The sequence below is a fragment of the Pseudochaenichthys georgianus genome, chromosome 17 (genome assembly GCF_902827115.2).
Source record: "Pseudochaenichthys georgianus chromosome 17, fPseGeo1.2, whole genome shotgun sequence".
Lineage (NCBI taxonomy): Eukaryota > Metazoa > Chordata > Actinopteri > Perciformes > Channichthyidae > Pseudochaenichthys > Pseudochaenichthys georgianus.
In genome coordinates, this window is record NC_047519.1 from 40,652,818 (window position 1) to 40,675,201 (window position 22,384).

The 22,384-nt window shown below is 41.4% G+C and overlaps 2 protein-coding genes and 4 non-coding genes across 6 annotated transcripts in view; 1 reads left to right on the top strand and 5 right to left on the bottom strand.

The window, feature by feature from the left end:
• The window catches only part of LOC117462642 (WD repeat-containing protein 37-like), a 53,513-nt gene extending 43,256 nt beyond the window's left edge, over positions 1 to 10,257 (top strand). Inside the window, exons 5-6 of the mRNA XM_034104908.2 lie at positions 6,454 to 6,568; positions 7,727 to 10,257. Coding sequence (XP_033960799.1) covers positions 6,454 to 6,568; positions 7,727 to 7,858 — 247 coding nt within the window. The 3' untranslated portion in view covers positions 7,859 to 10,257. The remainder of the gene's footprint in view (positions 1 to 6,453; positions 6,569 to 7,726) is intronic.
• trnas-cga (transfer RNA serine (anticodon CGA)) lies at positions 147 to 228 on the bottom strand. The gene has a single exon. It is a non-coding gene; the product is annotated as a tRNA-Ser (tRNA).
• trnas-cga (transfer RNA serine (anticodon CGA)) lies at positions 500 to 581 on the bottom strand. The gene has a single exon. It is a non-coding gene; the product is annotated as a tRNA-Ser (tRNA).
• trnas-uga (transfer RNA serine (anticodon UGA)) lies at positions 5,309 to 5,390 on the bottom strand. The gene has a single exon. It is a non-coding gene; the product is annotated as a tRNA-Ser (tRNA).
• Positions 5,662 to 5,743, bottom strand: trnas-cga (transfer RNA serine (anticodon CGA)). Its single transcript has one exon. It is a non-coding gene; the product is annotated as a tRNA-Ser (tRNA).
• Positions 10,258 to 15,333: 5,076 nt separating the features above from the next.
• LOC117462643 (double-stranded RNA-specific editase B2-like) overlaps positions 15,334 to 22,384 on the bottom strand; it is a 100,856-nt gene continuing 93,805 nt past the window's right edge. The window contains exons 8-14 of the mRNA XM_071206408.1: positions 20,944 to 21,058; positions 18,490 to 18,658; positions 17,574 to 17,728; positions 17,142 to 17,164; positions 16,461 to 16,600; positions 15,856 to 16,024; positions 15,334 to 15,564 (exon numbers count right to left, since the gene is read on the bottom strand). Of these exons, the coding sequence (XP_071062509.1) occupies positions 15,334 to 15,564; positions 15,856 to 16,024; positions 16,461 to 16,600; positions 17,142 to 17,164; positions 17,574 to 17,728; positions 18,490 to 18,658; positions 20,944 to 21,058 (1,002 nt within the window). The remainder of the gene's footprint in view (positions 15,565 to 15,855; positions 16,025 to 16,460; positions 16,601 to 17,141; positions 17,165 to 17,573; positions 17,729 to 18,489; positions 18,659 to 20,943; positions 21,059 to 22,384) is intronic.

Sequence of the window (22,384 nt, forward strand, 5' to 3'; positions counted from 1 at the left end):
CACTCGGCCCTCAATGCAGTTTTACATTGTTCTTCCAGGAATTCTCGCGTAACCGTATGAGCTCCTTGCGGGAAACAAGAACAAGTTTGGGAGCTTTTAATACTTCACTTGGAAGCAATCAGCTGGAGACTTAAAGAGACTTCAAACGCTGTGAGCAGGGTTCGAACCTACGCGGGGAGACCCCATTGGATTTCGAGTCCAACGCCTTAACCTCTCGGCCATCACAGCAGATTTTAATGGTCTTTGTGGAATCATTGAGTAACCGTATAAGGTCCATGTGGGAGACAAAAAACTCTGGTAGCTTAAACTACTTAACCTCAAGTCAAACACCTTATCCACTCGGACCGAATTTGTCCAACACTTTGAACCATGGTAGTTTTGTTGCATTGCTCGAGTTCCCATAAAAGACCATTGTTGGACTGCATTTGAACAACGGCTAAGATGACAGTTGAACACATGCAGCAATCAGAAAGCTCCAGAAGTTTAAAGACTCTTCGAACGCTGTGAGCAGGGTTCGAACCTGCACGGGGAGACCCCATTGGATTTCGAGTCCAACGCCTTAACCACTCGGCCATCAAAGCAGATTTTAATGATCTATGTGGAATCATTGAGTCACCGTATAAGGTTCTTGTGAGAAACAAGAACAACTCTGGTTGCTTAAACTACCTATCCTCAAGTCATTTTGCAATTCACAATTGTCCAACACTTTGAACCGTGAACGTTTTTTTGCATTGCTCAAGTTCCAACAAAAGGCCCTTGTTGGACTGCATTTGAACAACAGCTAAGAGGACAGTTGAACACATGCAGCAATCAGACAGCTCCAGAAGTTTAAAGATTCTTAAAACACTGTAAGCAGGGTTGGAACCTGCGCGGGGAGACCCCATTATAATAATAATAATAATAACTGGGATTTCTATAGCGCCTTTCAAGGGACCCAAGGTCGCTTTACAGGAATAGGGCAAGCACAAACAAAACAAAACAAAACAAAGGTCAGACAGACAAAACAACAGATAGATTTAAGGGCCGAAAGCCTTGATGAACAGATGGGACTTGAGGGCCCTTTTGAAGGAGTCCAGTGTGGGGATGTTGCGAATCTCCGCAGGGAGAGCGTTCCAGAGGGTGGGGGCTGCCACACTGAAGGCTCTGTCCCCGAAGGTTCTGAGTTTGGTGCGGGGGGTGGTGAGCAGGCCAGGTTCCGGGGTGGGGCATGCGGGTGAAGGATGTCCGATAGGTACTGGGGGGCAAGGGCATGGAGGGACTTGTAGGTCAGGAGGAGGACTTTATAAGTTATGCGGAACTTGACCGGCAACCAGTGGAGGTGGATGAGGGTGGGAGTGATGTGCTGCCACGGCTTTGTGTGTGTGAGGACCCGAGCTGCACAATTTTGGACATACTGGAGCCTGTCCAGGGTTTTGTTGGGAACCCCGAACAGGACACCATTGCAGTAGTCCAAGCGGGTGGTGACAAATGCATGCACCAGGGTCTCGGCAACCGACTCCGAGAGTGACGGTCGGAGTCTGGAGATGTTCCGCAGGTGGTAGAACGCCGATTTGGTCACAGACTTGACGTGGGAATGGAAGGAAAGGGTGGAGTCGAGGATCACACCCAGGTTGCGGGCTTCAGGAGATGGGGAGATGGAGCAGCCGTCGACCTCAACGACGAAGTCACCAACCTTCTGGAGCAGTGCCTTGGGTGCCACAACCATGAGCTCTGTTTTACCGCTGTTCAGCTTCAGATAGTTTGAGGACATCCATGTCTTGATGTCATGCAGGCAGTTGATGAGAGACTGAGGGGGGAGCTGGGAGGATGGAGTGGTGCTGAGATAAAGTTGGGTATCATCAGCGTAGCAGTGGAAGTTGAGTCCATGATGTCGGATGATCTGGCCGAGGGGGAGCATGTAAATGGTGAACAGGAGGGGGCCAAGTACAGAGCCCTGGGGTACACCGTGGTGGACTGGGGCCGGGGGTGAGTTTGAGCCACTGATGGAGACAAACTGTTTCCTGTTGTGGAGGTAGGATATAAACCAGGACAGCGCTGTGCCAGTGACACCCAGGAGGTCTGAGAGGCGGGTGAGGAGGATGTTGTGAGAGATGGTGTCAAACGCTGCAGAGAGGTCCAGGAGGATGAGGATGCTGAGGCGGCCAAAGTCAGCAGCAATGAGGAGGTCGTTGGTGATCTTGATGAGGGCGGTCTCAGTGCTGTGTTGCTGTCTGAAGCCGGATTGGAAGGGCTCATAGAGCTCATGGTTGGACATGTAGAGATGGAGTTGTACGGCGACCACTCTTTCCAGAGTGTTGCTGACGAAGGGAAGGTTGGAGATCGGCCGGTGGTTCTGGAGGACGTCGGGGTCCAGGCCAGGTTTTTTGAGTATGGGGGTGACTGAGGCCATTTTGAAGCTGGTGGGGACTATACCAGAAGCCAGAGAAGCGTTGATGATGACCACCATGTAGGGACAGAGGGTGGGTAGGCAGTCCTTGACCAGGGCTGTGGGCATGGGGTCCAGGGAGCAGGTGGAGGTCTTGACCGAGCTGACCAGTTTGGCCACTTGGAGAGCATCCACAGGGGAGAAGGAGGAGAGATTGGGGTGGGAGAGGCGCGGCGCTTGAGGTGCGTTACCAGGTGCCTGAGGTGCAGGTAGAGGGGAAGGGCCAGTCACCAGGAGCTGCCGATGGATGTCCTCGACTTTCGCCTGGAAGAAGTCGAGGAATTTGGAGCACAGATCGGGAGCCCCTGAGGGCTGGGGGGCGTCAGGGGGCCGTAGTAGGCGGTTGATGGTGGAGAACAGTCTTCTGGGGTTGCTTTGCTGAGCACCAATGAGACGGGAGTAGTAGTGTGCCTTGGCATGGGAGAGAGCTTCCTTGTATGATTTTATATGCTCACGAAAGGCCAGGAGGTGGACTGTGAGGCCAGTTTTTTTGGAGAGCCTCTCCAGCTGGCGTCCAGAGGCCTTCAAACAGCGGAGTTCAGTGGTGAACCAGGGGGCAGGGCGGGTGAAGGAAACAGTCCATGTTTTAATGGGGGCGAGAGCGTTGAGACTGAGGGATAGGGCAGTGTTGTAGTGGGCTACCAGGCCATCCACAGTGGAGTCGGAGGGACCCGAGGCCATGTGGGTAGCTATCAGGTCGGATAGGGCCGGTGCACTCACAGTCTTGATGTTCCTAAACGTAATGGTGCGTTTGGGATGCTGCCTGGGCAGAGAGACCGGAACAGTGAAGAGGATGGCGTGATGGTCAGATACAGCCAGGTCGAGGCGCTGTAGGTCGGGGGGCGGAGAGCCGGTAGAGCACACCAGATCCAGCGTGTGGCCTTTGATGTGGGTGGGGCCCTGGACATGTTGCTTGATGCTGAAACAGTCCAAAAGTGAGAGGAATTCAGCAGCGAATGTGCAGTTACTGGAGTCCACATGGATATTAAAATCACAGAGCAGGAGAGTAGATGGAGACATGGAGCAGAGAGAGGTGAGTAGCTCAGAGAGCTCAGACAGGAAGGTAGTGGAAGCTTTAGGTGGGCGGTAAATGAGGGCAACCTAGAGTGGAGCAGACCCGGCCAGTTTGAAGACAACACACTCAAATGAGGTGGTAGTAGGTACTGGGAGTTCTTTAACCAGGATGCCAGCTCGGTGGATAACAGCCAATCCACCGCCACGACCCAGGGAGCGGGGCTTCTGGATGTACAAATAGCCTGGGGGTGTAGCTTGATTGAGTGTCACAAAGTCCTGCTGACTTTGCCATGTCTCTGTTAAGCATAGGATGTCAATGCTTCCGTCAGTGATAATGTCGTGGATGAGTAGTGCTTTGTTCAGCAGTATAAATGTCACATGGTTGTTCATAGATGCTGGGGGGAACAAGGAGGGAGAAACCAGCACACTGTCAGCACAGGCCAGGGACCTCAGGTAGATAGAGCGAACGGGAGGTTTGGTCGGATGACGTTGTTTGTTGTGATGACGACATCGCCGTGCGACAGACCGTCTGTCAGAAACAACGGCAGGGATAGGAGTTTCGGAGTAGGAAAACTTGCATCTGGATGCCCGGTGTATGTAGCGGGGACGACGCAGAAGCCCAAGGGATTTGATAACGGCGAGGCAGTCGGGGATAGTGTGGTAGAAAAAGTTACGAAGTTCCAGCGTGGAGTAATGGAGCAGCATCACAAGAAGAGCGGCGAGCCAGCTAGCAGCTAGCACCATTAGCCCTGCAGAAACCGGACCTCAAACTTCGGCAGCGGTGATAAAAAACAGCCCAGTTGGAATGGCTGGACTTGAGGGAGAGTTCGTGGATTGTCCTGGGAGTGTGGCAGAGAGGAGCCCAGTCGGGGAAATCTGGAACGGAGACTATACTGATAGCAGAGCGTGATGGTGAGCTCGTTTTTCTAATAGCAGGATGGCAGAGGCTAAGAGCTAAACAACAGCCACACGTAGTCGGCTGAGCAACGGAGATGGCAGAAACACAAAACCAGAGGAGAACAATATTTCCTCTGTGTATGGGAATTAAATAGGTTGATGGCAGAGAGTGGTAGACACAAAGTAAGCGTCGGCATGAAGAGCGGCGAAAAACACGCCTGCGTCCCCTCAATGCTGACGAAAAGTGATTACATTGGATTTCAAGTCCAACGCCTTAAACACTCGGCCATCACAGCTGTTTTTTGTAGTTTACTATGGAATTCTGGTTTAACAGTATCAGCTCCTTGTGGGAAACAAGAACAGCTTTCGTAGCTTTAAGTACCTGCAGTTCCCAGTAATGTTAAGGGTTTTGGTCGTTGAATCAAGATCAACTTTGGTGTACATTTCACACCTGGCCTGTCACTTTGATCCAAGGAATAAACAGTGCTGGAGCTACCATGTAGCACAGCCAATCTTGAAATGGACCGCAATTCTCGGAGCCATCAAACCAAGTGTGAAACAACAGTTGAAGGACCACACAGAAAATAAGTAACGTAAGAAGAGTTGAGCCTTCTCAGACGCTGTGAGCAGGGTTCGAACCTGCGCGGGGAGACCAACGAGTCTCCCGAGTCCAACGCCTTAACCTCTCGGCCATCACAGCTGATTTCAATGATCTATGTGGAATCATTGAGTAACTGTATAAGGTCCTTGTTGGCAACAAGAAAACTCTGGTTGATTAAACTACCTAACCTCAAGTCAAACCCCTTATCCACTCGGACCGCATTTGTCCAACACTTTGAACCATGGTAGTTTTGTTGCATTGCTCAAGTTCCAACAAAAGGCCCTTGTTGGACTGCATTTGAACAACGGCTAAGAAGACAGTTGAACACATGCAGCAATCAGACAGCTCCAGAAGTTTAAAGATTCTTCGAACGCTGTGAGCAGGGTTCGAACCTGCGCGGGGAGACCCCATTGGATTTCAAGTCCAACGCCTTAACCACTCGGCCATCACAGCTGGTTTTGATGGTCTTTGTGGAATCATTGAGTAACCGTATAAGGTCCTTGTGGGCAACAAGAAAACTCTGGTAGCTTAAACTACCTAACCTCAAGTCAAACACCTTATCCACTCGGACCGCATTTGTCCAACACTTTGAACCATGGTAGTTTTGTTGCATTGCTCGAGTTCCAATAAAAGACCCTTGTTGGACTGCATTTGAACAAAGACTAAGAGGATAGTTGAACACATGCAGCAATCAGCCATCTCCAGAAGCTTAAGAGACTTTAAACGCTGTGAGCAGGGTTCGAACCTGCGCGGGGAGACCCCATTGGATTTCGAGTCCAACGCCTTAACCTCTCGGCCATCACAGCTATTATTCTTAGTTGACTATGGAATCGTTGTATAACCGGATAAGCTCATTTTGGAAACAAGAACAGCTTTGGTAGCTTCAAGTACCTACAGTTTCCAGTAATGTTTAAGGGGCTTCGTGTGGTTGTTGAAACAAGATAAACTTTTGGGTTAATTTCACATCTGGCCTGTCACTTAGAACCAAAGAATAAACATTACTGGAGCTACCACGTAGCACAGCCAATCTTGAAATGGACCGCAATTCTAGGAGCCGTCAAACCTAGGGTGAGACAACAGTTGAAGAACCCAACAGTAACCTGTGCGGGGAGACCCCATTGGATTTCAAGTCCAACGCCTTAACCACTCGGCCATCACAGCAGATTTGAGTGATTTATGTGGAATCATTGAGTAACCGTATAAGGTCCTTGTGAGAAACAAGAACAACTCTGGTTGCTTAAACTATCGATCCTCAAGTCAATTTATAATTCACAATTGTCCAACACTTTGAACCATGGAAGTGTTTTTGCATTGCTCAAGTTCCAACAGAAGACCCTTGTTGGACTGCAACAAGGGTCCAACAAGGGTGAACTATTTGTTTTGTGGTCCAATTCATACAACACGTTTTTGCAGAAAGTAGCAACAAAATACTTTAGTTTGACCTGAAAATAGTCGCAAATAATAGTGGAAATCTGACCTATTTTTTACACCATATTCCTCCTGTTTTTGTGTCCAGGATCAGCGTGTCGGTGAACCAGAAAATCATCGCTCTTCCTCACGACAATAGGCAGGTCCGGCTGTTCGACATGTCGGGGGTGCGGCTGGCTCGACTCCCCCGCAGCAACAGACAGGTCAGTTTAGAGGGAGGACTCGGATTGACCCCTCGCAGCTTCCATACACACTCATTCTCTGTTTTTATTGAATTAGTTATTGCATTAAAATAGACTTGTAACTTGGTCAGCATTTATCTGTACTGTGTAATGAGGAAACGTAGTGTTGCTTTTAAAGCTTGTAGAATTATCGAATATTGTTAAGTCAAGAGTTTCTAAATTAGTTCTTAACTACTGGTACCAGAAAAAAACATTTAAAATGTCAGTTTCTAAATAAAATACAAGGGGCTTCCTGAGGGAAATGCAATCAAAATGTATTTGTATTGTATGTATTATTTCTGCATACCAAATATGGCAAAAAACTGACAAAAACAGTAAAAGAAAACTTAGAAGACATACATATAATATATCAAAGCACAGAAGAGTATTTGCAGCAACTTGTATTTGAAACATTTAATTATTGTCCCCTATTGGATCTTAGAACATCAAACTCAATATGGCTTTTAATTTGGGTTAACTTTCAATTCTCAGTGGTATCATTGTCCATGTTTTACTGTATTTTTTCTGTTCTGCTTTTATCTTTTTACCAAAATCTGAACATTTGGACTTTTTCTCAAAATCGCTAAATTCAGACCTTTTCTCAAAATTAAGTATTTTTTTCAAAAATCTGACATTTTCTCAAAATCGCAAAAAAAATCGGACTTTTTCTGAATACTTAAAATGTTAATAATCACTCGTCACCGGCTTGAGCTTCAAATCAGGATCCATGTATCTGGGATCCTCTCCAGAAGGGAAGCAGTCATCACATACAGAGCATCAGCTAGTTCCTGAGCAGTGTCCTTCACATGCTGATATCAAGAGAGGGAGTCACACAGTCACAAGATGGAGGAACAGAAAGCTGTATTCAATGTTTACTTCAGATTAGCTCCACGTCAGAAATGAGCATGCTTGATGTCTCTCTCCATAGAGGCTGAATCATCATGTTAATCACATAGCTATCACATGCCTCAAACAGTCCTGATGCTCTTCTGGGTCATCACACATCCTGTCATGTACACAGCTCCAGTTGGGATACCTTTGTTATCATGTTACTCTGATATTTGAGGAGTACATTCAGTATTACTATTTTCCCAACAATTATTATTATTAACAGCGGCTGTGTTTTCTGTGGTGCTTCAGGGTCACCGTCGGATGGTTTGCTGCTCCGCCTGGTGTGAAGACAACACGTCCTGCAACTTGTTCACCTGCGGATTCGACCGGCAGGCCATCGGCTGGAACATCAACATCCCCGCCCTGCTGCAGGAGAAATGACCTCCCGATGCTGCCACTTCACGGTGAAACTACACCCAAAGTCTGTCTCTCAAGAGCATCGAACACTCACTTTCTGCAGGCTTTAAAATGCAGCTTCAAACATGTCTTTTTTGGTCTGTAAAAACGTGTCACATTACAACAGACGTAACTTGAAGCAAATACTCAATGACATTTAAAAATATAAGTTTTAAAAGCTGCCTTTGAGTCTGCAGGCAGTCAGTTTTCAGCTTTCTGAGATAAAAAAAAGGATGGGAAGGAATGAAAAATGAAACATATTATCTAACTTAAGCCGCCAATATATACACGTTATGTTTCTTTTGCGTTGAGCAATTCTTCACTATCCAAATTAAATAAACGACCTGTGTGCCACTGATGATGAAAGCACAGACATGTTTGTTTAAGTGAAAAACTAAAATGCTCAAAACTCAAGATAAGTGAGGTGGAGAATTAACGAAATGTAATCCGTGCCACTGAGAGCAGATTTATGTTTGGACAAGAATCTGATGCTTTTGAAGAAAATCCTTTTGTGTTCAACCATTCTTTTTAGAAGTTAATTTGTGATAACTTGCCATTTACCTTCTTTACCTGAACTTCTTAATATAAAAAGAAAGAAGCCCTCACTCTTTGAATTGATACCTTAATAACAACCGAACATTGTCTAAATTATGTTTGGCTAGTTATCAATTTTAGTGCGCTGTTTGAAAAATGGATTTGTTTCATTCAAAAAACATTTATTGGCACCTGAGATTTACTGCTTATCTAAAACACACTTTAAAACAACCACTCTTGTTTGTAAAAGCTCAGTTCTGCTCAGCGTTCAGGAGTCTGTGTGGTGCAGGAATGCACCTTTTGGAATAGTCTTATATAGCTTTTTGTTGCTGGAGAGTATTGTAGATTATGTAAACGGTCAACAAAGTTTAATGCTGGTTAGCTTAAAGATTGTTTTCTGCAAAGCCAGACACATAATGGTCCTATTCTGTTGTTAGATTTAAGATGGCTGATTGTCGAATCCGTCTACCTTTTAAACTGTGGCTACCTGAAAAAAATGTGAGTAATAACATTATCTTTGCTAGCCGTGGTGCTGTGTACTCTAGAACTGGTATATTGCTAAACCTAAAAACAGTAGTGTTGTGTGACTAAAGAGGGAAAGAAATAACGCCTGGTGGATATTAAAGCTACAAAAGTCCAAGAAAAGGATGCTATATTTGACATTTTTATTATTTTGTCTTTTGCAAAGACTACATTATGGATGCTTTATCGACCATTGGCTGAGTAAATCTCAACCAAACCTCTTATAGTGGTCCCAAATATCTACTTCCTCTCCTATGTAAAGGTGATAGTGTTTTTTTTACTGACTGAAACTTCTCCAGTGTTCGAGTTTGACCCCAATATGACCTCCCACATCGTATACGTGATTAGTCACTCTTCTCACAGTGTTAATCTGGATCTGACTGTGCTTCTGTTTCTGTAAAGCCATGAACCAGCCACTGTGTTCCTAGTAGACAGAACATAAATGTGTAGATATTTTACCAACTAAGGGAGGAAAGGTGATTACAGTGTTTCTGTGTGTGTGCTAATGAAACATTTAGTCTCTAAGAGCAGCACCTGTTGAGATAGTTGTTATGCAGGGCCGGGTACCGAGACATAGTACCTAAAGAATGCTCTATTTAATCGTCATTTGGGGTATTTGGTACTAAATGAAGTCCCATTTCAGTGACTAAATAGACAAACAATTGTGCACTTTAAATGGCGAGAATAGACTTCTCCACCCACATATTAGTAATACGTTCACACATTTTTCTGAAGGGCTTTAATAGAGATGGAAAGGTTTGTTTTCAGAGGTAAATTAAACTTCTATGCCTCTTTTTTATCGTCTCAAGCTCTACTCGCAAAATCTACTAATTAGAGATGAAACTCTCAACAAAAATGACTAAAGTAGAACCAAGTCTGCTTAAGTATGACCGCATTTGAGTCAATTATTTCTAATAAAAGTGACATTTTAGCAGATTTGAAGGGAATACAATAGGTTAGTAGAGAAAGCACATTATTTGTACGTGTTACATATCATTTAACTCACTTTAAAATATAATGAAGTCTAATTTCAACCAACGATAAAAGAGAAAACTAACTGATGTTTCTTCTGGTGCCCGGCCCTGCTGTTGTACCAATACTTGACATGAATGTACAAATAGTTTTTTCCTAGATTATCGCAGTGCCCTTTAGTCTTTGGTGTTGAAAACACTGTTGTGGGGATTCTGTCAGTGTCATATTTGTAATGGTACTTAAAAAGTAGTAAAACCTTTTGAGGAGTGTCGTGATGCGTTCGCTGTCCCCTGCTTTGCTTCCCCACTGCCACTAAAACAGCCAAAGCTGCATTGGAGTGAATAGGAAAGGATGTAGTGATGGTGTGTGTGTGTGTGTGTGTGTGTGTGTGTGTGTGTGTGTGTGTGTGTGTGTGTGTGTGTGTGTGTGTGTGTGTGTGTGTGTGTGTGTGTGTGTGTGTGTGTGTGTGTGTGTGTGTGTCTATCTGTGGTGCGAAACAAAGCAACGTGTAAAAACGTGTTTAATGTTCTCACAAGTTACAGCATTAAAACGATGAATAAGCACAGTCCATTTCAAACTGATTGTTTCTAAGTCTAGCTTTAGATTTATGCTGGTTTGTAACAAAAGTGTTCATTAAAACAAGTACATTGACATTGCATTGAATTGTATTTGGTCACACTTTACAGCTGCCTTGTATTAACCCAGTGAAATGTATTTCTAACTATTGAAAAGTCTTATAAATACCACATTTGGTGAAGTAATATAGATTTTGGTGTAAAAACAGCCTCATTACACGCAAATAAAAGTGATAACTTCTTAAAAGGCAACTGTAAAGTGATATTGTTCTTATTTTAACACCATAACATTTGTATCATAAACTGTAATATATGAAAATGTCGCCGGATTTTCAGCTGCAGCAGTTTTATTATTAGCCTTTATAACTTGATGACATGTTCCTGCATTTCAATTTTTTTTATTCAGTGTAGATTACTGCTTCGTGATGAATGACAGTTCTTCAGTCAAAGGCTTTACATTCACATAAAAGTTAATTTTGTCATTTACACCAGAGATGGCAAATGTAGTCCAAAGTTTTGCATTCGGCTAATAATAAATTAGCTTCTCAAACTTCTTCTCAAAAAAATATGTTTTGGTGAGTAGTTCCTAATTTATTTGAGTTTGCATGTAGACATGTAAGATACTTTTCACTGTTGCACAAATGTTATGTTAAAAAAAACATGTATTTCTGTACCTTCACTTTCTTTTTATTCACTCCAGCTATCAGCAATATTCAAATTATAAACAAAGCACAACATTACAGATCATTGATGTCCTTGTTCCCTAAATTAATTCTGCAAAAGGAGTTATCACTGGTTTAAATGACAGAACATCTTGTTTGTGTGAAGGAAATATAGAAGCTGTGTGTTTAGGATTGTGAATGTTCAACCTTTTAAACAGGTTTCACTACACTCAACTGCTTTTTTTTTTACCAACACTGAGCCACTTTTGCTGCCTGCCACATTCATAACAATGTTAATAATGTTCAGTCACTGTTCACACTATCAATACACATGAAACCAGATCACAACCACCGTCGTGAAGCCTTGTGAAACTGTGGCAACGTGTTAACAGTGTTTTGTGTGATCAAAGTGGCAAAAAACCACAATGTAGTTCTCAGAAAAAAAATGTAAACCTGTTGAATCGACTTGACAGCAGTTGTGTGGGTTAAAGCTGTGTAATAATAAGGAATAAACAGCTGCTTGTGAAATGAAAATAAACAATTTGTGCTGTATTGTTTTCTAGTTGTTTTATTATCCTCTTTGCAAATGTTGCTCCACAAGTGATGGATGTGTAAAAAGCAACTGTTTTCCTAAAAAAAAAAATTCTCATATCAATTGAAAAAAATGTACATTATTATTATTATATATTATTGTTTAATTCACTCCTTGTTTCCAACCCTGACGTTTTAGTTTTAATATTCTGTTAAGTTATTGAAGTGAGACAAAAATAACTTGACTATTCAGACCCTTAAAATTTGAATTAGAATTCAAACAGAAAATACTATTATATAATATTATTAGGAGCTAATTTGATATTTAAAAAAGGCAAAAATCCACTCATTGTTATAATTCTTTTTACATAGTTTTGGGGGCATCTTCTTCGCACTCATAGAGATGTATAAGTATTTTCAGTTTGTGCAAATCAAAAGAAAGAAGCAGAAAATACAATTAATAGAATAACTAATTTAATCAATTATATAACATTTTGTTTGTGTTTATCGTACCTGGTAGTAACTTTGAGCTTGGACTTGGATGCGAGACAAAAACAAGAATTAAGACAAATAGGTTAATTTATTCCTATTGATAAAAATAGTCATGACCAATATACAGACCATAATCATTCTGCATACTTAACCATTAAAGTGTTCATAGCATTCAACAACGTGCCTTCCAGTATATCTTTTACATTCCCTTGCTCTGAAAACTTTTCTGCAAATTAACAACAAGAGACTACACAAGAATAACATTTTTCAGGAAAGTAAAACCCTTTGGGAAAATAAATGAATGATTTACAGACTAACAGATACATGTAGAGAACACAAAATAAAGGAAAACAACAAAACTATTTTTTTTGGATTTCAACATGGATTCCACATCTTGTAATGCACACAATCTTCCTGTAGGTGGCGACATTTCTTCAGTCTTGGGCCTCATATAAAATGGCTCTCTAAAACACTGTTCAAAATGTATATATAATGTATTAAGGGTGAGAAACTTGAACATAACGAAACAAGTGAGACAAACAGTTACATTAAAATAAATATATCTGAAACAACGGAACACACAAAACAAACTCAAACAAATAAGTAAGAATACATTCAAATGTAACTTTCAGTTTAGTGCTTAAAGAAACCAGAAGCTGTTGTTACTAACGAAACAGATTCTGCTTTGTAGTCATCAGATATGTTGAATTATTAACAAGATGGGGGATAGTAATCTCCTAACACACTGATATTGTGGGGACCTTCAATTTCGGGTCAAATATCTGGTCCCCACAATGTAAATGATTACATTTTAGGGTAAGGCTCTTTGGAGGTTTTATGGTACATTTAGAGTATGGATTGGAGTTGGGAATGTTGTTTTCATGGTTAAAGTTAGGTTAAGTCATGTAGGCATTAATATAAGTCAATGCAATGTCCTCCTAAGGGACAAAGACAAGGTGTGTGTGTGTGTTGTTCTTTTTTATGGTGTTTGTGGGGACCGAACATTTGTTTTAGACTTGTTAAGTGAGGACACCATGCCATGTTTGCAAAAAAAGGATGTAAAACACATAGCATATGAAATTATTCCAGGATTATTTGCCCTATGACTAGCCTACTTGTCACACCAAATACAGTTGATTAAGACTTGATTAACATTATTTAATTTGTATTTATCAACTAAATAAAACTGATACATTTAGCAGCTCCGCACTTAATTAGCTGAATACATTTTTGCCACCAGTTTGTTGATATGTACTGTAGGTGGGAGGTATTGTATCTTAAAGAAGTTATCAATATCACAAAAGCATTATTAATACTATTATTATAACAGTCTATATGATATGTTATTATTTATATAACACCCTATTTGTAGTGATCAACCTATTTTTAAACATTCAACTCTAACTGTGCAGTTGTGTCTTTGCAAGTTTAGCCTTGTTAAGTTACATTCTACTCAAACACTCACTTTATACTGCTGTAACTTCCATACATATCTTCAATGTGGTTTAAGTTGTTAAGACTTTATTAACCCAGACAAGCTAGCAGTGGCTTCCAGAGCCATTTTTAGCAGTTTTTAGGCAACCTAAACTAACATTACACACTACGAGGTCTACTCTGCTTAATGTAATGTTCTGAATGCTTTGAGCATATTTGAATTATTTACTTGTCGCTCCAACCTTTCTTATATAAAATAAATAGACGTGAAATCACCAGAGATGGCAAAAGTACACCTTTACTCAAGTAGAAGTACAGATACTCATGTTTAAAAATACTAATAATCTAATAATATTCTTTACTCAAGTCAAAGTAAAGAGGCTTTGAAATGTACTTCAGTAAAAAGTACCCATAACTAGCAGCTGCTTTAAAGAGTACCTGACCTCCCTTTATATCAATAGAACAATAATGTCATTGTTAGCTAATGAATGTTTCCATGCTGAACAACGGCAACATGACAACGTTTCCATTGGTCCCTCTTCTTTAGAGAAGACCAGGAAGTGATGGATACACGGATCGTGTTCCAACCAATAGGCACGCAATGACTCTAAAGAATAATGACCACGCACCAAACACACATTCAGACTAAAGGAACCAGCTGTTTGTGAAATGTGAGAAGTAGAAAGTACAGGTATTTGAGTTCAACATGAGAGAAGTAGAAAGTACAGGTATTTGAGTTCAACATGTAAGAAGTAGAAAGTACAGGCATTTGGGTTCAACATGAGAGAAGTAGAAAGTACAGGTATTTGTGTTCAACATGTAAGAAGTAGAAAGTGCAGGTATTTGGGTTCAACATGTAAGTAAAAAGTCGTGGAGTAAAGTACTGATACCAAAACAATGCACTTAAGTACAGTAACAAAGTATTTGTACTCCACTACTTCCCACCTCTGGAAATAACCAACCTTCTGCTCTAACTAGTGTTACATTCTGTGTACCTCATCCACACAATCACAAAGAAAATCATACATGTACTTCACCCTCAACATTCAGTCTTTTCACAGTTTCTCACACACTAACATTGAAGTGACCCAGTTCTGGAGTTTCTCTGAGCCAAGTTCCCAGCCCTCCCCCCTGCAGAGCGCTGGTGAACTGATGCATCGCCCTTTGGTAACGTCCGGCCGCCATCTTGGAACCAGAATATGAGCATGGAGTCGCCTCTGCACCGTTCAACTGAGGAAGTAAGAGAGAAACATAATGTAAATACAAATGAGAGTTGAGGGTGATTTGCAGTGTAAAGATAGCATTCAGCAAGTGGTGAAAGTAGTTTTCAGATCCTTTACTTAAAGGTCACCTATTATGCAAAAAAGTTTCAGGAACAACGATTCTCTCTCTTTTTGATCCATTTAAATAAAAACCTGTCTGAAAATGAGCTGATCAGATTTTGGCCACTTTATGATGTCATAACGATGTTTTGTCTTGTGTAACCATTAGCCAATCAGCAACCAAGGTAACCCCCCCAACGTATCACCTGAATCTCCTCCGAGAGCACCATTGAGTTCTTTGTAACCAAATATTTTCATCTAAAGTAACAGACAGAGAATCAGCACTTGAAAACTGAAACAGAGGGGGTTATGGGTAATGCTGCAATGATCTGTTTGGTGTTTCAGCCAATCAGAGACAGGCTCTGTATATATCTGAGACCTATAATATATTGATGAAAAAGTATTATAGGGAACCTTTAATTATTTTCAGTCCCTGAATCTCTTTGACCCACCTGTTGCTGAATCCTATGCCAGCGTTCGAACATGTTTCGCCCGCAGAGCCGAGACGGCGTCCCTGAGTCTTTCCTCCGTCCCGTAGAGCTGCTGATCTCCTCCAAACCTCCATCACCACGACTCCAATTAACGCTGACGTTCGGTGCCTTTCCTGACGGCCGAACTTCACTGCTGTTCAGACCTGAGCAGAGAGGAAACCAAGGAGAAAAAGATATCTCAGTATTATAGACAGGGTTGGAGTTATGATCTGAGCTTCATGGGGGTCTTTAAAACTAACGTTAGGGGTTCTTAGGGAGTTCTTTTGGAAAACATGTTTTTCTTTTAGCCGATTTAACTCGTTAATGTAAATAATACTCATTAAATGGAAAAATTCATTATTTGTGATTAAAATAATTGTTGACGGTGAATTAATGTACCTTAATATAAAGTGTGACAAAAAAAAATATCATGTGCATAAAACATTTGGACCTACAGCCGAGCATCAGCTGCTGTCGTCGGTAAGGGAAGGGTAGGTGCTTGACGGGTGCGAGGCGGTGTGCAAAGGCTCGGCTCAGGTGACCCGTGTGGCTGAGCGTTCCCACGGTGACGCTGTGCAGGTAAACCGGCTCCACCAGGTGAGAGAGGAGCGCCCCCTGCAGGCCAACAACACTCCACCTGTTGAGGAAAATAATTAAAAAGAAATCCGAGCACACATGGTTTTTGCGGTGTGGCAGTTTGACTCAGAATTGACATAAATGGAACTCCAAAAAAAGACCCAAGCTGTAATAACCACGCATTATCCTTTCAAATATGATGTTAACTTTGAATGGGCATTTCCTATTGAGAAAAATGTAATGATTGGTATTTTATACATGACACTACATCCACTACATGTTATTACATCCACATCCCACATGAATACACCCCTATTAGACAGTTATTACACCCGAATAACACCCACATTACACTACGATTACACGCATATTACATCCTTATTATACCTATGGTACACTCTTAAAAGACCCATATTACACCCATGTAACACCAATATAACACCCATATTACACAATAAATACACTGTTATTACATCTAGGGCTGATTCTAAACTCACTTTGCCATCTTGTCAGTGCAGGACATTGTGACGGGTGATTTACATGCTGCCATATTGTTCTGATTGGCTCTTCTTGCTGTGATTGGCAGCGTCCCTTCTCCGCCGTCCACTTTCACCCTGAGGTGACAGTGAAACCTCCTGCTGGGATCTGACAAGAGACAAGAAGTGGACTTATCAGAGGAGAAATACTCTGCTCAGCATTTGAAGAAAACCCTGGATATTGTTGGTCTGTTGGTTGATCCAGTTTAGTCCAGGCTTAAATATCTCAACAACTATTAGATGGATTTCCATGACATGTTACAAAAACATTCATGAGGCGATAAATCCCACTGACTTTGGTGATTCTCTGATTTTATCTTTAACCTGTACTTTTTAGATCATGAGTGAAGTATTGAATTTATTGGAGTGAAATTTGGTGCAATCCTTGGTTCCCTTATCAAGATGAATTGTAATAACTTTTGAGATCCTCTGACTCTTCATCGTACTTCATCATCAGTTCAAAATCTCTCTCTCACTTGGTCCAATACTTTGATGAAAGACCGTACACCAGAAGTGTTTGTGCTCACCAGAAAGTCACCAATTCCTTTGTAGATTACTGTTTTAAAGCCTCAAGATAAGATAAGATAAGATGTACTTTATTGATCCCAATCTGGGAAGTTTGTTATCTTGGTTTCTTGGAACCATAAAGTGACGTGAGGATCGAACTCAGTACAACCGAACGCTAAACCGGACTCTTTTAGGCAACCAAAATGTTCCTATTAACTTTCAAGAACTGAAAACCCAAACCGTAAAAGGGTAAAGTGATTCTAAGATAATAATAAACTTTATTTATTTAGCACCTTTCATGCTTGACAGTGCTATAGAGTATGACAAATCACGATAACAAATGAGGAACATAATTAAAATATGTAAAAACACTAAATCAATAAAACATGAACAGTGATACTACTAAAAATGATAAGCCAAATAAATTTCATTTACTTTAAAACATTCAAATTGAGGTTGCCGATGAAATTACATCAAGATGACATCACGATGACATCACGATGACATCACAAAATCCAAAACATCAGTATCGTCATTATTCCCATCGTCTAATTGCTTAGTTCTCACATGCAGCGGTGGTCTCGTAGGGGCAGTTGAGTCGAGCGTCTCCGCACGGCGACGAGCTGACGAACATGTGGAAGAAAACGCCGTCCTGCAGCCGGAAGCCACCGCCAACTTCATTTGGTACGAAGATGGATTGTTCCTCGCCGTCTGCTGGTTTACTACGGAGAGGAAACACAGAGAGAAGTCCAACATGAGAGAGAGACACACACTAAATCCTTATGAAAACAGTCAGTTTTGTGTTTATTGTCATGGTTAACAACTCTTAGTTAGATCTGGTTATTTTAAGGTATTGGGACCCCAACATATTGAGAGAGGTTTTGTAAAAGATTAACGTCTTCGATGGGCTTTGAGCTGAAAGCCAAAGACAAGATATAAGACATCATTGAGAGACAGACTTATAGTTTTGGGTTTGGATTTCTTCAAGTTATTTGTTGATATCAAGAAAAATACAGCCTTGCATTCCTTTTAGACAATTGTGTCAAACTGTCATGAATTGGGATTAAGTGAAGGCTGGTGCCGAATTTGAATATAATTCCCAAATCTGAGAAATGTACTTTAAATCAAAGTGACCATGACTTTGACCAGCAAACTCTAATACATGTATCCTTGAGTCCACGTGGATGTTTGTGTAACATTTGAAGAAATTCCCCATACTGACATATTGCCACGTTTTTACATTTATAAAATATATATATATTTTTGGGTATGCATTGAAAAATATGTGTGTGGATGGAGACATTTGTGTATTCTTCTGTGTGCATTCATTTATTGTTAAGCCTGATCCGACCCTATACGATGCTGAGTAAGGACTAAACATTTGACAAGAAAATGCCCCCGGTCAGAAAGCTAGATTCCCCACGAAGCCTAGACAAAAAATAGAAGCAAAAAACGTATTTTAAGGTCATTTGAGGGGTCGTACCAGAGCAGCAGCTCCAGCTGAGCGTACAGGAATCGAACCAGCGCCCTGCGGCTCATGACCTCTGCGTGGCAGTCACCGAGTGTTTCACTGTGGTCACTGTCATTGTCCAAATCCACACACTTAGTCCCTGTGGCCAGAGACACCACCTGCGCTGTCCTGAGGTCAAACCCTGGAAAAGAAATGAAGGATTTAACAAAAGACTGAGAAGCATCTGCTCAGATTTCTGGTGACTTGTTCAACAAACAATTCATGGTGCAAGACATTCAACGTGATGCAAATCAAACAAGACGCCTCATTTGTCTCTGAGAACAAGACATGTCCTCTGTGCTGAGATGAGCTGGTGACAAATGTGTGACAGAATAATCAATCCACCATCTCAGAAACATGCTGTGTCAATCTGGCCTCATCAAAGACGGTGAAAAGGGCTCTGGATACAACGGGTAATTGTGCATAACGTGTTTTTTCAATGGCAGCATTGCAGTTTTACTCAGATGCGTCTCTACCGTTCTAATCGCCCACATGCATATTGGAAAGATCCCTGTATTCAAAGAGGACATAAAGAAGATGTCTTTTTGTTCTGTTTTCTACATTACAACCGTGTGGGGCTATGTGACGTGTTTTTCTTAGGATGTTAGTTGATAAATCATAAGATATGGAAAGTGTTTTAATATTCTTGTTGAGACAATACCTTAATTTGATTTACCTAGATCTTTTCATTTAATTTCAAACCTTTATTTATACAGATGAATCCCATTGAGATCATTGATCTCTTTTCCAAGGGAGACCTGCTCAAGTAGTTCCACATGAAACATAAACATAAACAGAACAACAAAAGGACATCATACAGCATCATTTACATAATTATCCACATAAACAGGTACCAATAGCTTCCGATTGAGTAGCATCCAACCGAGCTTTAAAAACATTTAGTGGCACCAGATTGTTCAGTTTCCATTTAATGTGCAGACTTTTCCAAGACAGAGGAGCTGCGCATCTAAAAGCTGCTTCCCTAAGACAGTCCTAGCAGTTGGCACATTTAATAAAACCACAGCATTCGATCTCAGGCAGTAGCCACTTACAATTCTCTGTGTGATCAGGGAGCATATATAAGATGGAAGTTTCCCTAGCATGGATTTGTATATAAAAATGTGCCAGTGACTGAGCCTCCGTACAGTTAGTGAAAGCAAACCAGCCCTTGCATACAGGGTACAGTGATGGGTTAATGCTTTACAGTTTGTCACAAATCTCAGAGCGCTGTGATACGCAGCATCTAACTTGACCAGGCAATAGGCAGGTGCTTTCATATAGACCAGATCCCCATAGTCCAGCACAGGTAAAAAGGTTTTATTTATTAGTTTATTCGTTTATTTGGCAGGGACATTGCTTTAAAGAACACTTAAAACATGAAATATGCCAAGTGTAAATATGCCGGATTTAGCTTTGAGCTACTTCACATTCTCACATCTGACTACATTATATCTTTTTAAACTTCTACAACGGACATTTTACAACATAGTCAATCATTCTTGGTTTGGTTTGTGCAAAACAAGGGAGACGTTTTCACTAAAGAATTTGAATTTATGTGCATCAAATATTACGCATCTTAAAATGAGGAATACGAGGGAGGCTACAGAAAAGACAATGGATGCAATGTTTACATCCAAGGCCCAATAGAGCGGTGCAGGATGACGTGTTTTGTTGGCCGGCCTGGAAGGAAGCTGCTGGTTCCCTCGATAAAAGAGCAACGGGATTTCTCCACAGGATTTTGGAAAGTAGCTCGAAATAAGGTCCGTGGAAAACGAACCTGTTTGATAAATGCACGTTTTGTTCAGCCGGATCATCTCCTCATGTCTTCCCTACTTTTATCATTTTCGAATCATAAATCTAGTCGCGAGAAGCAAAATGCTAACGTTATGCTATAAAGGAGCTACAGCGAGTCCAGCAGCACGACTTCGACGTCACGCCAACTTCAGATCCATGTTCAAAAATACAGACTCTAGATGGTACGAGTTTAAACTTTTATTTGAACACTCTGCAGGAGGCAGGGACTTGCTTTCAAGCAGAACAGAAACTAACTTAGAGGAGTGTTCACGTGTTCGGCGTAATGACGTACAACGACCTCGACTTCTGTAGTCCTATTCAGCCACTTGGTAACAACCATCAGACACGTCGACTCTTCAGAAATCTCCAGCGGGGTCACTGCTGATGGATTTAATGTCGTAGAACAAAACGTGATCCGTCTCTTCAATCTGTTTCAACCACAGACCTTATTTCAGCTATTTTCCAAAACCCTACGGAGAGATCCCATTGGCTCTGAGACGAGGGAACAGGAAGTGGAGAAATGCTGACTCACTTCCTGGTTTTAGGACTCGTCACTGCACCGCTCTATTCATTTCATTCATTAGAAATACTTCTTCCCATCTCAGGCAGATATTGTGTCGTAAGATAACAAACCTCTGCTCATCACGACTCCTGCCAGCACTTTGTGTTTGGCGTACGAAGAGGAACACACGTCCATCAGCTCGGAGTGTTTCTCTCTCACCAGGTGGAAGACGGACTCTGCAAAGACCTGCAGGAGAAGAAGAAATGGTCGAGGCATCGTTTGAAAAGTGGAGCATGCATATTGAACATGTCGTTTTATTCCGTAGTTCTCGCATGGGAGTTTTCCTTTAAGTTAACCGGCAGTTTAATGTTTCTATGAAGTCCTTTTTATTAGCCGCCATGTTTTTGCACATGTTGGCCTGATTAGTAAAACATAGATTTAAAATAGACTGTATACACACCATCATTTTTGTTTACTTGGTAAACAAATATATCTGACTGTGAAAGAGTCTGTTGTGAAAACTATAACACTATAATCCCTCTAGCTCTACACTATCTCCCTTCTAATAAAAACGTATTATTTCTATTTATGTTTCAATGTTCCTATAGTTTATATATAACAGTTGTTGTTTTTTCAAGAAACTACACTATGTGCTATTCTGCTTCCCCTATATTTAAACCTGAGGACGTTGTGAGTCCTGCTTTTGTATTTCTTCCAGCAAACACACAGAAAACTTTCAAACAAAGTCAGCAGGGATGCAGCGACAACGGTGACATGTTTCTGCCCGGACCTCCAGAACGAAGCTCGCCGAAAACTCTCTGACAGTCTGACAGTGAAGGCCGAGAGTTTCTTTTCACTGTAATGTCCTCCAGTCTGCGGGGAACAGCTGTCGCACTCCTACCTGTCGAAATATGTCTAATTATATCTGTAGAGGACTGTCGCTCTTTTTATGGGGAGATAGTTTGTTGCTACACTCACAGAAATATCTGGCCCTAATATAGAGTATTTATGTATTTCAATCCATTTGGATTACATAGTTCTTAGTTCTAATAAACTCTCTGCATTGCAAACACATAATAACTATGTCTACAACCTTATCAAAACATCCAATGTGTTTCAAATAGAGATGTCCCGATCCGATCACGTGATCGGGGATCGGAGCCGATCACGTGATTTTCAAAAGATCGGAATCGGGAGAAAAAAATCGGGGATCGGGATTTTTTTTTTTTATAAAATATTTTTATTATTTTATTTAATGTTACAAAACAAAAATGACCATGTTCACGTCTTAAAGTCATCCTGAGGACTTAGTTTTGGTTTAAAATGACACAACATCATGTATGTGTTGCTTTCTTTGGGCTTGTTTTCATAGACCTGGTTGCTTATTTCTCTGAAAGCAACAGAGTGGGCGCAGTGTCTAATAGTAGCAGCAAGCTAACGAGAGGCTACGTTCAGCTGGTGACTCGGGAGTCGGGACAGAGAAAATGTCAGGAGTTTGGAAGTATTATGAAATTGAAAGCGAAGGCAGTGTAACAGCCAGATGCAATGTTTGCAAGGCGGAGGTTCCGCGTG